Source organism: Phascolarctos cinereus, unplaced genomic scaffold (genome assembly GCF_003287225.1).
Source record: "Phascolarctos cinereus isolate Bilbo 61053 unplaced genomic scaffold, phaCin_HiC Scaffold_726;HRSCAF=1367, whole genome shotgun sequence".
Taxonomy (NCBI): Eukaryota; Metazoa; Chordata; class Mammalia; order Diprotodontia; family Phascolarctidae; genus Phascolarctos; species Phascolarctos cinereus.
This window is the reverse complement of record NW_027556098.1, coordinates 39,086,817-39,099,637: the sequence shown is the minus strand read 5'-3', so window position 1 is coordinate 39,099,637 and position 12,821 is coordinate 39,086,817. Positions and strand designations below refer to the sequence as shown.

Sequence of the window (12,821 nt, the reverse complement as noted above, 5' to 3'; positions counted from 1 at the left end):
ATAATCATGTTACTCCTTTGCTTAAACACCTTCAGGGGCTCATTATTACTTCTAAGATAATATACAAATCTTTAGGTTGACATTTAAGGCCCCACACAATCTAACTCTAACCTACCTTTCCAGTCCCATTTCATATGTGTGGAAAAATGTACATTATTTAGCTTTCCTGGTATACTTGAGACAAACTGGACTACTATTTATTTCTCAAACCTGACATGACATTTCTGACCTCTATGTATTTACTGGACTTATCCTTCAATCATGGAATACACTTCCTTCTGATTTCTGCCTTTCAGAATACATCTTTTCCTTCAAGTCCCAACGCAGAAGCCACTTATTCTAGCAAGCTTCTTCTCACCTCTCCCCAAGCTCCCAATAAAAGTACTCTTTCTGCTTAAATTTTCCTAATTTCTCAATTACTCCTAACTTTTACTAGTACCTTATCTTCGTGTATATTGTATACCACTCAACCCTTACCTAGCCTTAATCTAGTTTGGGGGCAGGAACATTAATTTTTTTTTAATCTTTGTATCTTTAGTACTTTTGCAATAGTAGGCATAATAAAAAAAAAAGATAAATAAAATTAATGGAATACATCAATTACTTTGAAAATAAAAATAGGTAAACCTACTTATATATACTCTATACATGGATATTGCGTAAAATGTTTTTGATGGTACCTGTCAGTTTGTATTACTATGATGGTATAAACTATTAGTATTATTTTGTGTCACTATATAAAGATACAAGGCTGTAAGGGTAATATGTTTATCTATAATGAAAGGTATGTTTTATTTTGTTTTGAAAATATAACATTAAAATTCCTAACTCCGTACAACAATAGAATCTACTTTAATAAGCTATGAATTAATATATAGAAAACATGCATTTTTCCAACTTTTTCAGCTTAAAAATTTAAACTTATTTTATAAAACCATTCATTTGAATGTATTATAGCAAATAAGCAAGAGACTATGTTACATTTAGTTTAAATGAAACCTCTCTCCATATTAAATGTCACACTGTATTAAATGTTTCCCCTCACATTAAAAAAATGTTTTTACCTTGGTAATGTCTGTGATGGTATGGAACCACTAGGTGGGGAACTAGCATCAATATCATCAACAGGAGAAGTGCAAACAGGTTTACTTGAGGCAAACTCCAGTGCGTACTGTAGAACATCTACCAAGGGGAATCGTTTGGGGCCAGAACCATAGCTTAAATATCTGTTAACCATAAAATGTACGAATGCATTTACTAATATATTCAAAAAGCTCCATTTTCAGCAATTGTTAAGAGTTTTCAAACACTTGTTACATAACAATGAAATTACTTTACGCCATCATTTTTCTTATAAAATCAAACGAATCTCTGCTGAAATGATGAAAAAGGCTGGTGGAGCAAATGATACAATAAGTAAATGTTTTAAATATCCTCAAAATTGAGTCACTAATACTTCCTCTGAACACATGCACGCACATATGTATGTGTATTTATGATATTTTCATTCGAAGACTTCACTCCCTTTCATTGTCATAGCCCAGATGGATTATTATAATTATTGTTGGCTCTTTCATGGACTAGCCATATTTTTATTTTCAGACAGGGCACCTGTCACATGATCAATATAATTATTTAACTGGCTTTCAATCACCTCTAATTGGTTTAAGACAACATTACAAATCTGCATTGCCACAGAAATCACAAAAATTACTAGGTTTTCTTAAAATGGATTAATTACTTTTATACTAAAATTTTTTGAAGTTTTTATTTTCAATTTACAAGAAAATAAAAACAAAAGTTGGGGGGAAATTGATTAGTAAGATTAATTGGGTTTAATGGCAATTGAAATAGTTATGGTTAACCATTACCTAAGTGGTAACACCAAGGTACAGCAATACTATAACAGTAAAAATAATAAAATCTTAACCAGAATTATATGCTTCATGTTATGCCTTATCATTTCAGCTGTATGTCTGTGTGCCATTAAAAAAAATAGTAAAATTACTCTAGAAGCCAGTCCTGAAACTCTGACAGGAATAATTCAATGCAGCCATCCTCAAAGTGTGGTTCAGAAACCTCTGGGGATCCCTGAGACTCTTTCAAAGGTCTTTGAGGTCAAAACTTCATAAGAATAAGATATTTAATTTCTCATATGGTGTATGTATATCCACACAGACATACATACATACATACATACATACATACATACACACATATACACATACTCACACATTCAAAACAAAAGCTCTCATGGGGGTGAGGAGTCTTCAATAATTTTTAAGAGTGTAAAAGGGTCCTGAGATGAAAAAGTTTGAAAATCAGTAATGTAATGAAACTAATCACACACCTAGATCAGCCCAGAAAGATTACCTCTTATCAAAATTATTAATCTGCTAAAAAGAGTGATTAAAACCAACATCTTTATAATTATACTTTTTACATTAATTATGAAGAACAAGATATAAAATATAAAGCAAATTGCACTGAGTAGTTTTTTAGTTCTTAAAGAATACCTTTCTAATCTCTGTTGTAATACTGTAAGGTACTCTTTTAGCCTCTTGATCTCATCTCGTTTAATTCTTGTTATTTCTCTGTTTTTGTGCATATATCTGCAAATAAAAATAAAAAGCCAGCATTTAGAATTTCTATACACTTAGATACCACCATAAGTGGCATACCATTTGCAAAGAAAACTGAACTCAGTTCTAAGTAATTTAAATGGAACTATTTAAGCTCAATCATTGCTACAAAAAAAAGAAATTAATTACAATGTTTAGAGACAATGAACCATTTTATTGACTGTATAAAACACCATCTTCCCTTATAATTTTTTGAGACTATTTAAGAAAATATGCAAGTTGGTCAGGGTTACTTTTTATTTCTATAACAATATTCTTTCCATAAATTGATGTTCTCTCTACATTGAACATTTTGTATATTATAAATGATATCTGCTAGCAGAAAAGGCAGTTGCCATTTAAAACTATTATTTCTTTATGCACACTGTCATGTGCTTTTAAAACAAAGTTTATTTCCAATAAAATTAAATCAGAATTTCATTTAGAAAAAAGAGTATAATTCACTAAATTGATAACATACTTTAAATATACGTGTATGTGTACCACACACACACTTTCTCTCTCTCTCTCTCTCTCTCTCTCTCTCTCTCTCTCTCTCTCTCTCACTCTCTCTCTCTCTCTCTCTCTCTCTTGCTGCTATATTAATTAAGCCATACCTGTCCAGATATAAAACTTGAGGGAATTCTAACTTGTTGTGAATTTTCTCTGGTCTTCCCAACGCCTGATTAAATTCAAATCTTGAGAGTTCAAATGTTAATACAGGTGGAAGTTCTGTGAACCAATGCTAAATAAGAAAAGATATTTTAAAATTTAATAAAACTTTTCCTACTTTTAAAAAATTAGGTAACATTAGCATTTTTATAAGCAGTCTACAACATAATATTTTGGTAAACTAAGTACCTAATTTAATTGCACATCAAAATCCAAAAAAATTGCTGTCAACAGCTATGCATCTGGGTGTTGGAATAGTCATTCCAAGTATCCCTCCTCCTCCCAGAGAGGTATCCCAAATGACAAAAGGAGTATTTTTTAGAGGAAAAAAAAAGAATAACTAATCTTTATATTGAGAAAGTCCAAAAACATGTGCAATGGACACTTGTGGACCACCCACCTCCATGAAAAAGTGGGCTGTAGGTGTCTTCTCATCTCCATTTGAGACCTGCTTGATTTTTATAATTTTATTACATTAGTTTTGATTTTTTGGTGTGTGGTTTTCCATTTACATTGCTGTAGTTTCCGCATGCGTGTGTGCGCGTGTATGTGTGTGTGTGTGTGTGTGTGTGTGTGTGTGTGTGTGTATTTGTTCAGTTTACTACATTCTACATCAGTTCACATAGATCTTTCCTGTTCCTCTATATTCATCACATGCATCATTTCTTTTTGTTTTTGGCAATTGGGGTTAAGTGACTTGCCCAGGGTCACACAGCAAGTTAGTGTCAAGTGTTTGGTCTGAGGCCGCATCTGAACTCAGGTACTCCCGACTTCAGGGCCGGTGCTCTCTCCCTGCGTCACCTAGCTGCCCCCCACATGCATCGTTTCTTACAGCACAATAATATTAGATCACATTCATGTACCACAATTTGTTTAGTTGTTCCTCATTTGATAGGCATCTAGTTTGTTTCTAATTCATTACTAACACAAAAAGTGCTGCTTTGAATATCTTGGTGTCTATGGAGATTCTTTTATCGATGGCTTTCTTGGGGTATAAATAGCCCAGGAATAAAGACTCTGGTTCAAAGGGTATGTACATTTTAGTCATGTTATTTGCATAATTCCAAATTGCTTTCCAAAACAGTTGTACTATTTCACAGCTTCACCAACAATTATAAGTGTGCCTATCTTTCTGCAACTCCTACAACACTGAATATTGCCATTTTTTGCTATTTTTACCAGTTTACAGAGTGTAAGGTGAAACTTCAGACAGTTTGGATTTGCATTTCTCGTCATATTAGTGACTTGGAGCATTCTTTCATGTTGTTGTGAATACTTTACAATCTTTCTTTTGAGAAATGTTTGTTTATATTATTTGACCATTTATGGGAAAGGGTAATAGTTACACACACACAGACACACACACACAAAACATATGCGATTATATAACAGGTAACATATATTAGTTACATATGTTTGTATACATGTATACATATAATATATAAATGTGTATGTATAGTTTTTATATCTTTGATAACAAATGAGTTTGTTAGAGAAATCTGATACAAAGTTTTTTTTCCAATTTAACCCTTTCTCTTCTTATTATAGTGCAATAATTTTGTCTGCGAAGAAACTCTTCAGTGTCATGTATTCAAAGTTATCTATTTTATATTTTATAGTTGCCTTTATCTCTTTTTTTGGTTAAAATTACATTTCCTACCTACAACTATGAGAGTTATGTGATCTGCTTTTATTCTAATAATAATACTTTATTGTTCATGGTCATTTTCAGTATAATGTAGTTTCTTTGTTAATCTCTTTATTTTTTTTGAAAGTTTGTTTCTGCTTGGTTATTGCTTAAATAGCACAATTTTTACCTCCTGCTTTTTTAGATTCACTTAATGAATAGTAAATTTTATTTTACATCCCTTCAGTTTTATTTTGGCAATGTTTTTGTTTTTTAAATGTGTTTATTGTAAACAACAGATTTTAGGGGTTTGTTTTGTTATCCAATTCTTCCCTTTTCTTTTATCAGATCACTTAAACCATTTACATTCAAAGTTAAGAGGTTGGCTTATATTTTCCTCCACTGGTCTGTAATGCTGTGTTTTTTTAAGTTATGATCCTTTTTATCTCTTCTGCTTCAAACACAGTATTATGGTTCCTTAAATCACTCTAACGTAATCCTTTTTAAGATGATCCTATTTCCACTGCCTCTCTTCCCCTCCTGATCCCCTTTTGCTTATTTGTTTCTTTTTCTCTTCTACTTTTATCTGATCATATAATTCTCTCCCCCTTTTCTCCTTTCGGTCAAGTAGATTCCCTCTTCTAGTGTTTTTAAAATTTCATTTTTGTGCCTCTTTCCAAAAAAGGATTTCTCTCACTCTCTTCATTATCCATCGTCTCTGTTTACTCTAGACCCTCAGCCTCTAACTCGTGATCTCTGTAATTACTTGGTCGCTCTTTTCTCTGTATTACTCATTCAATCAAAATTTCCAAGGCATTTTTGCTAGGCTCTGTCCTCTTGGCAGTTTTTGGCTCTCCCTTGTAGAGCTTACCCCAGGGATTCCCTTTTTTCCAATTAATGCAAGTGTCAGAGAGGCCACTTTTCCATGGCAGACCTCTCTCTACCACTTTTCCTGATTAGTTAGCCCATCACTAATCTATACCTTCCCTATTACCTTTTTACCCCGTATTTCTGGATATCTCCCTTTTATATCCATGCCTTCCTGCTCCTCCAGATGCTAGCTGCCCCCAGGAGTTCCAAATACCCCCCTCAAGACAGGTCAAATGGAATTTTCAAGCATCAAATCCCTTAGACCAGACACAGCACCAAGTTCCCATCTCCCTTCACAGACCATCACTGGAATCCTCTCCCACCATCAAGGTAAGGCCTCCTTCCTTTTCCCACCTTTTTAATCCTCCTATCTTCCTCATCTACCCTCCTGCAGGTTCTTCTCTTACTAACACCACAGGGATCACTTTCCTCTTGTTGCTACACCTCAATTTGAACTCAGTATATATCACGCATTCCTCCTTATTCCCATTCACCCCCATCTGCTTTGGATTTATATGCTTCTAACATAAATCAAATTCTGCACACAATATTACTTTTGATATTTTGGGGGGAATTATTCTTTGACATCTCTTGATTCTTAAAATTGTATCCATATTCTGACCTGAAAAAATGCTTAGAATTTCTCCAATGAATTTTGGAATACTGACCACAAAATATTAGCATTATTCCTATTTAATGCTTTGATTTGAGCAAAGGAATTTCTTTAAACCATAAATTATTAGCAAAACAGCATGGTATTTTTTACAACACAGCAAACCAGCAGTTACGTTAATTAACAGACCAAGAATGTATTGTATGGGGATTTTAGACATTTAGCAATAGCCTGAAACATAACCTATTTTTAAAATAAATTTTCAGTTTTTTTCTAAAGTTTCAAGAAAAATAAATTCATATTAAAATGGCACCATATTCATTTTTTTAAATCACTTAGTTTGTAGGGTTTGCATCTATTAAAAAGTTTACATAAAATTTTGTTTGAATAATTCTATTCTAGGTGAGGGATAAAGACACAGTAGATACAGCACAGTGTGTGGACTCAGTAAGATATGAGTTCAAATCCAGCCTCTGACACTTACTAGTGTGTGATCCTAAAGAAGTTGTATAAGCTTTGTCTGCCTCAGTTTCCTAAACATAAAATGGTGACAATAAGAGCACTTACTTCATGGGTTGTTATGAGGATAAAATGGGAAAATATTTGTAAACTACAATTTCTGGCACAGAGTAGGTACCTTCTCTTCCTTCTTAAAATGAGATGGTTTATAATTGAAGGTCCTATCTTAGGCACATAAATGGATATTACTACCAGAAAAAGGTTATTCAGAGTTGATAAAAAATATAATTGAAAGAATGATCATGTTAGAGTGAGAAAAGACTACATTTCAAATTCTTCCTCTACTATTTACTAGTTGTGTGGCATGAGAAAAATACTTAATCTCTCTGAGCCTCAGTTTCCATAACAGTAAAATTGAGATAATAATACTTGTAACACCTATGTAACAGAACTGTTATTAGGATAAATCAGATATTACATGTAAGTACTTTGTAAGCCTTACAGCATTACACAAAAGTCAACTATTATTATTAACTATTATGGCTATTATGCAACCTTATTATACATAAAATAATTTGAGAGTTGATTAAAAGCAAGGAAACTTAAATGTAAAGTTACTTCTGACTAAGGTCTTGTTTAATGTAGCCATCAGTGGGGCTCCCTGACCCCAACCTTAAGGCTGAAGCAGGTTTGAAGCAGCTGGAGCCAGTCTTATGCTCTCTCTTAAAACCCCCCACTGCTGCACCTGGATTCTGCTGTTTTGCACAGGTATCACCTCTCCCTGAGCCTGCTCAGCCTTTTCTGTGGACTTTCAGCTATTCTGCAAAACAACTTACGTAAAAGCTTCTCAAGGCTGTCCCTTCCACGAGACTCCCTCCCTGCCGAAGTGTATTTAACCCTGCCCCTTCTTTCCCTCCTGGGCACTCCAGTACTCAGGTGCTGTATATCCCAAACTGCAGTTCTCTTGCCTCAACTAAAGATCTTTGTTACTATAGCCTTTGTAGTCTTTATAAGAATGTAGACATTCTTATTAACAATTATGTTTCCAGTGATATCATATTGCTATATATTTCACTTTTCCTCTTCCGCCTAGGTTTTGAAAAGTGAGGTAAAGGCTCTAAATTAAGAGGAAGAAAAAATAAACTATAAAGCCTTCCCTTGCTTGAACAGCTTATGCAGCGTATATAATCAATCTATCAACCAACCAATCAACAAGTATTTATTAAGAATCCACTATACATGAGGCAAGGTGCTAGGTGGTTAAGATATAAATACCAAGAATAAAATAAGCCCTACATTCTAATGAGTATACATTCTAATGGGAGAGACAAGTATAAATGCATGTATTATGTACAGCATAAATACAAATATATAATATATACAAAATAGTTAAATACAAGGTATTTTAAGAAGGAAAGCACTAGCAGATGAGGGGGATCAGGAAAAGCTTTAAGCAGAAGATGGTGGTTGACACACATTTTCAAGTAAGAAAGGAACTTTATGAGAAAATACATTCCAGGGACAAGGCACACTCAGTGCAAAAGCAGAGATGGAGGTGGGGGGGAAGCTAAATGGTGCAGTGGATAGAGCATTGGCCCTGGATACAGGAAGACCTGAGTTCAAATCTGGCCTCAGACACTTGGCACTTACTAGCTGTGTGACCCTGGGCAAATCACTTCACCCCATTGCCTCACCAAAAAAAAAAAGCAGAGATGCAAAACAGTGTAATATGTCTAAGACAGAGAGGTCAGTTTGCATGACTGAAGGGTATGGGAATGGGATGTCCAATGAAGATGTAACAATAGGCTGGGTACTGCTTTAAAATCTAAACAGATCAGCGACAAACAGGAAAGGGTCAAGGATAATGCTGAGATTTGACTGAATTAAGAAAGTTTGGAAGAGGGGAGGGTTTTGGGGAAAGATAATAAACTCAGTTTTAGTTGCATTTAAGACATCTCTAGGTCATCCAGTTTGATATCTCCAATAGGCAACTGGTGAACTAGGATTGCAGTTCAGGGGAGATAATAAGGCTAGACATATAGATCTAGTTGGTCATCTACACAGAAATGATAGTAAAGCCCATGGGAACTGACAAAGTCACCAAGAAGAGAAGAGAGAGTGAAGAGAAGAGTACTCAGGACAGGACCTTGTGCATGATGTGGATAATCAGATTGAGGGGCAAACATATAAGGTGAGCCAAAAGAGCACTGTCATGAAAACCTTGAGAGGAGAGAGTACCACTTGTAGTTTAGATAGAGAAAGGGTGGGTTAGCTACCAAGAAGTTTAAAAGCCAGCCCTCGGCAGGGGGGTGGAGGGGTGGGGAGGAAGCCAAGATGGCAGAGTAAAAGCAGTGACTTGTTTGAGCTCTCCCCCAGACCCCTCCAAATACCTGGAAAAAAAATGGCTGTAAACAAATTCTAAAGCAGCAGAACCCACAAAAAGACAGAGTGAAACAAATTTCCAGCCCAAGACAGCCTGGATGATTGATCAGAAAGGTCCACTGCGCCTGGCAGGGAGAGGAGCATAGTTCAGTGTGGGCGCACAGACACCAAAACAGTCCTCAGTGAACCTGAAGCAGGCCTCAGAGGACTGAATCACAGGCAGCTGTGGTGGTTTCCAGACTTCTCAACCCACAAAGACCAAAGACAACTTAGAAGGTCAGTGAGAAAGGTCTGTGACTGCAGTGAGAGAGAAGCTTGGTCCCAGCCCCAGTCCCCACAGGGTGGTGGCTGCCTCCAGAGCTTCAGGCTCACAGACTGAGGGGTAAAAGAGTGGCTGATCAGAGGGCAATTGCAGGGATCTTTTTGCCAGTGCTGAGGCAAGAATCTCTTGCTTTGCCTGTGCTTGGATCTGGGTCACAGTTCTGGGTGGCAATCCTGGAGCAAGGAAGAGTGCTGGCATGGTGGAGCTTGTAAGTGGTGGTGCCGAGAAAATCCTCCTCATAGTTCCAAGGCAGAAAAGAGTGCTTGTGGTCACTCATAGATGAGAGCACAGGCCAGGAAAGGAGTAAACACCTCACCCCTTATCATAACACCTTGGAAGAACTAAAACTTTATAGGTCCCTAGAATTATCTCCAAAAACAGCTGCACAAAACCCCCAAAGCTTGGGAAGATACATTCTCCACACTGAAAACAGATCCCTATCTTAAAAAAAGAATTTAAAACTCAAGGAATTGGCTGGGATCATGAGCAAACAAAGGTGTAAAAAAAAGGCAGGACAGAGAATCTTTCTTTGGTGACAAAGAAGATCAAAACATGCAACCAGAAGACAACAAAGTCAAAGCTCCTACATCCAAAGCCTCCATGAAAAATATGAATCAATCCCAGGCCTTGGAAGAGCTCGAAAAGGATTTTGAGAAGCAAGTAAGAGAAGTAGAAGAAAAACTTGGAAGAGAAATGAGAGTGATGCAAGAAAATCATGAGAAACAAATCAACAGCTTGCTAAAGGAGACCCAAAAAAAAACACTGAAGAAAATAACACCTTAAAAAAATAGCCTAACCCAAATGGCAAAAGAGATCCAAAAAGCCAATGAGGAGAAGAATGCCCTAAAAAGCAAAACTGGCCAAATGGGAAAGGAAGTCCAAAAGCTTACCGAAGAAAATACTTCCTTAAAAATTAGAATAGAGCAATTGGAAGCTAATGACTTTATGAGAAATCAAGGCACTGTAAAACTAATCCAAAATAATGAAAAAATAGAAGAGAATGTGAAATATCTCATTGGAAAAACAACTGACCTGGAAAATAGATCCAGGAGAGAGAACTTAAAAATGACTGGACTATCTGAAAGCCATGATCAAAAAAAGAGCTCAGATGGGGCAGTTAAGTGGCGCAGTGCATAGAGCACCAGCCCTGAAGTCAGGAGGACCTGAGTTCAAATCCGGCCTCAGACCAAACACTTGACACTTACTAGCTGTGTGACTGTGGGCAAGTCACTTAACCCCAATTGCCTTAAAAAAAAAAAAGAGCTAAGACACATCTTTCAAGAAATTATCAAGGAAAATAGCCCTGATATTTTAGAACCAGAGGGCAAAATAGAAATTGAAAGAATCCACCAATATCCTCCTGAAAGAGATCCCCAAAGGAAAACTCCTAGGAATACTGTAGTCAAATTCCAGAGTTCCAGGTCAAGGAGAAAATATTGCAAGCAGCCAGAAAGAAACAATTCAAGTATTGTGGAAACACAATCAGGATAACATAAGATTTAGCAGCTTCTACATTAAGGGACTGGAAGGCATGGAGTATGATATTCCGGAGGGCAAAGGAGATAGGATTACAACCAAGAATCACCTACCCAGCAAAACTGAGTATAATCCTTCAGGGGAAAAAAACGGTCATTCAGTGAAAGAGAAGACTTCCAAACATTCTTGATGAAAAGACCAGAGCTGAATAGAAAATCTAACTTTCAAATACAAGACTCAAGTGAAACATGAAGAGGTAAACAGGAAAGAGAAATCATAATAGACTTATTAAGGTTGAACTATTTACATTCCTGCATGGAAAGATGATGTTTGTAACTCATGAGACCTTTGTCAGTATTAGGGTAGTTGGAGAGAAAAAAAATTATATGTATGTATATAGATAGATAGATAGATAGATAGATAGATAGATAGACAGATAGATAGATAGAGGGCATAGGGTGAGTTGAAGATGAAGGGGAGATGTCTGGAGAATAGAATTAAGGGGTGAGATAGGATTATACTGGGAGAAGGAGAAAGGGAGAGGTAGAATGGGGTAAATTATCTCACATAAAACAGACAAGAAAAGGCTTTTATAATGAAGGGGAAGTGGGGGAAGGTGAGAAGGAATGAGTGAATCTTATTTTCATAGGATTTGGCTTAAGGAGGGAATAACATACACAATGGGGTATGGAAATCTATCTTACCCTACAGGAAAATAGGGGGGGAAGGGGACAAAGGAGCAGGGGGATGATAGAGGGGAGGGCCGATTGGATGAAGGGGTAATAAGAAGCAAACACTTCTAAGGAGGGACAGGGTCAAAAGAGAGAATAGAATAAATGGGGGGAGGATAGCATTAAGGGAAATAGTTTTTCACAACATGACTACTATGGAAGTGTTTTTCATAACTGCACATGTATAAACTGTATTGAATTGTTTGCCTTTTCAATGAGAATGGGTGGGGAGGGAGGAAGGGAAAAAATTTAGAACCCAAAGTTTTAAAAACACATGTTTAAAAACAAAATTGTTTTCACATGCAACTGGGAAATAAGAAATACAGGAAATGGAGTATAGGAATCTATCCTACCCTACAGGAAAATAGAAGTGGAAAGGGATAAGAGGGGGAGAGATAGAAGGGAGGGCAGATTAGAGGAAGGAGTATTCAGAATGCATGCCATCTTGGGGTGGGGGGAGGGATGAGATGGGGAGAAAATCTGAAACTCAAAATCTTGTGGAAATGAATGCTGAAAACTAAAAATAAATAAATAAATACACACACATACACACACACACACACATAAATATAAGAAAAAAACAAATATCTGTTATGTATACCTTGCATTTCTTTTAAAATACCACATAAATTCAACATTTAACTTTGAAAAATAAAATAAAATAAAATATAAGCTTCTCACAAAAAAAAAAGGCCAGCCTTCAAGCCCCAAGTAAGGCAATGGATTAGAACAAAACTTCTGGGAAAAGCTTCTATATACAATGTACAACTAAAAATCAAAGAGAGTTGATATAAGAAGTAAGAAAGGTGACTAATTTCTTTGATTTATAGATTTATTTCTTTGAGGAGCTGTCTCTAAAATTAAGTTTAATATTGTAACTTGTTAAAGTTCAAGTAAGTTCAATTATTTTAACAAAAAGTTAGATTTGTGACAAATGAAGAAAAGTCATGGTCACAAATCTATAAAAACTTGAGCATAGAACACCAACTGTCCTTTCAGGCAAAGGAGATACACGGCAGTTCAGACCACAGAGGCAACAAATGATAAG

At 35.9% G+C, this 12,821-nt stretch overlaps 1 protein-coding gene across 7 annotated transcripts in view; it reads right to left on the bottom strand.

Moving 5' to 3' along the window:
* USP25 (ubiquitin specific peptidase 25) overlaps positions 1–12,821 on the bottom strand; it is a 200,870-nt gene that overhangs the window by 81,012 nt on the left and 107,037 nt on the right. For 6 of the 7 annotated variants that reach the window (XM_020976262.2, XM_020976265.2, XM_020976268.2 and 3 more), the window contains 3 exons: positions 3,239–3,366; positions 2,517–2,612; positions 1,065–1,226 (listed from right to left, as the gene is read on the bottom strand). In XM_020976262.2, coding sequence (XP_020831921.1) covers positions 1,065–1,226; positions 2,517–2,612; positions 3,239–3,366 — 386 coding nt within the window. The remainder of the gene's footprint in view (positions 1–1,064; positions 1,227–2,516; positions 2,613–3,238; positions 3,367–12,821) is intronic. The other variant, XM_020976266.2, reaches the window with a different exon arrangement.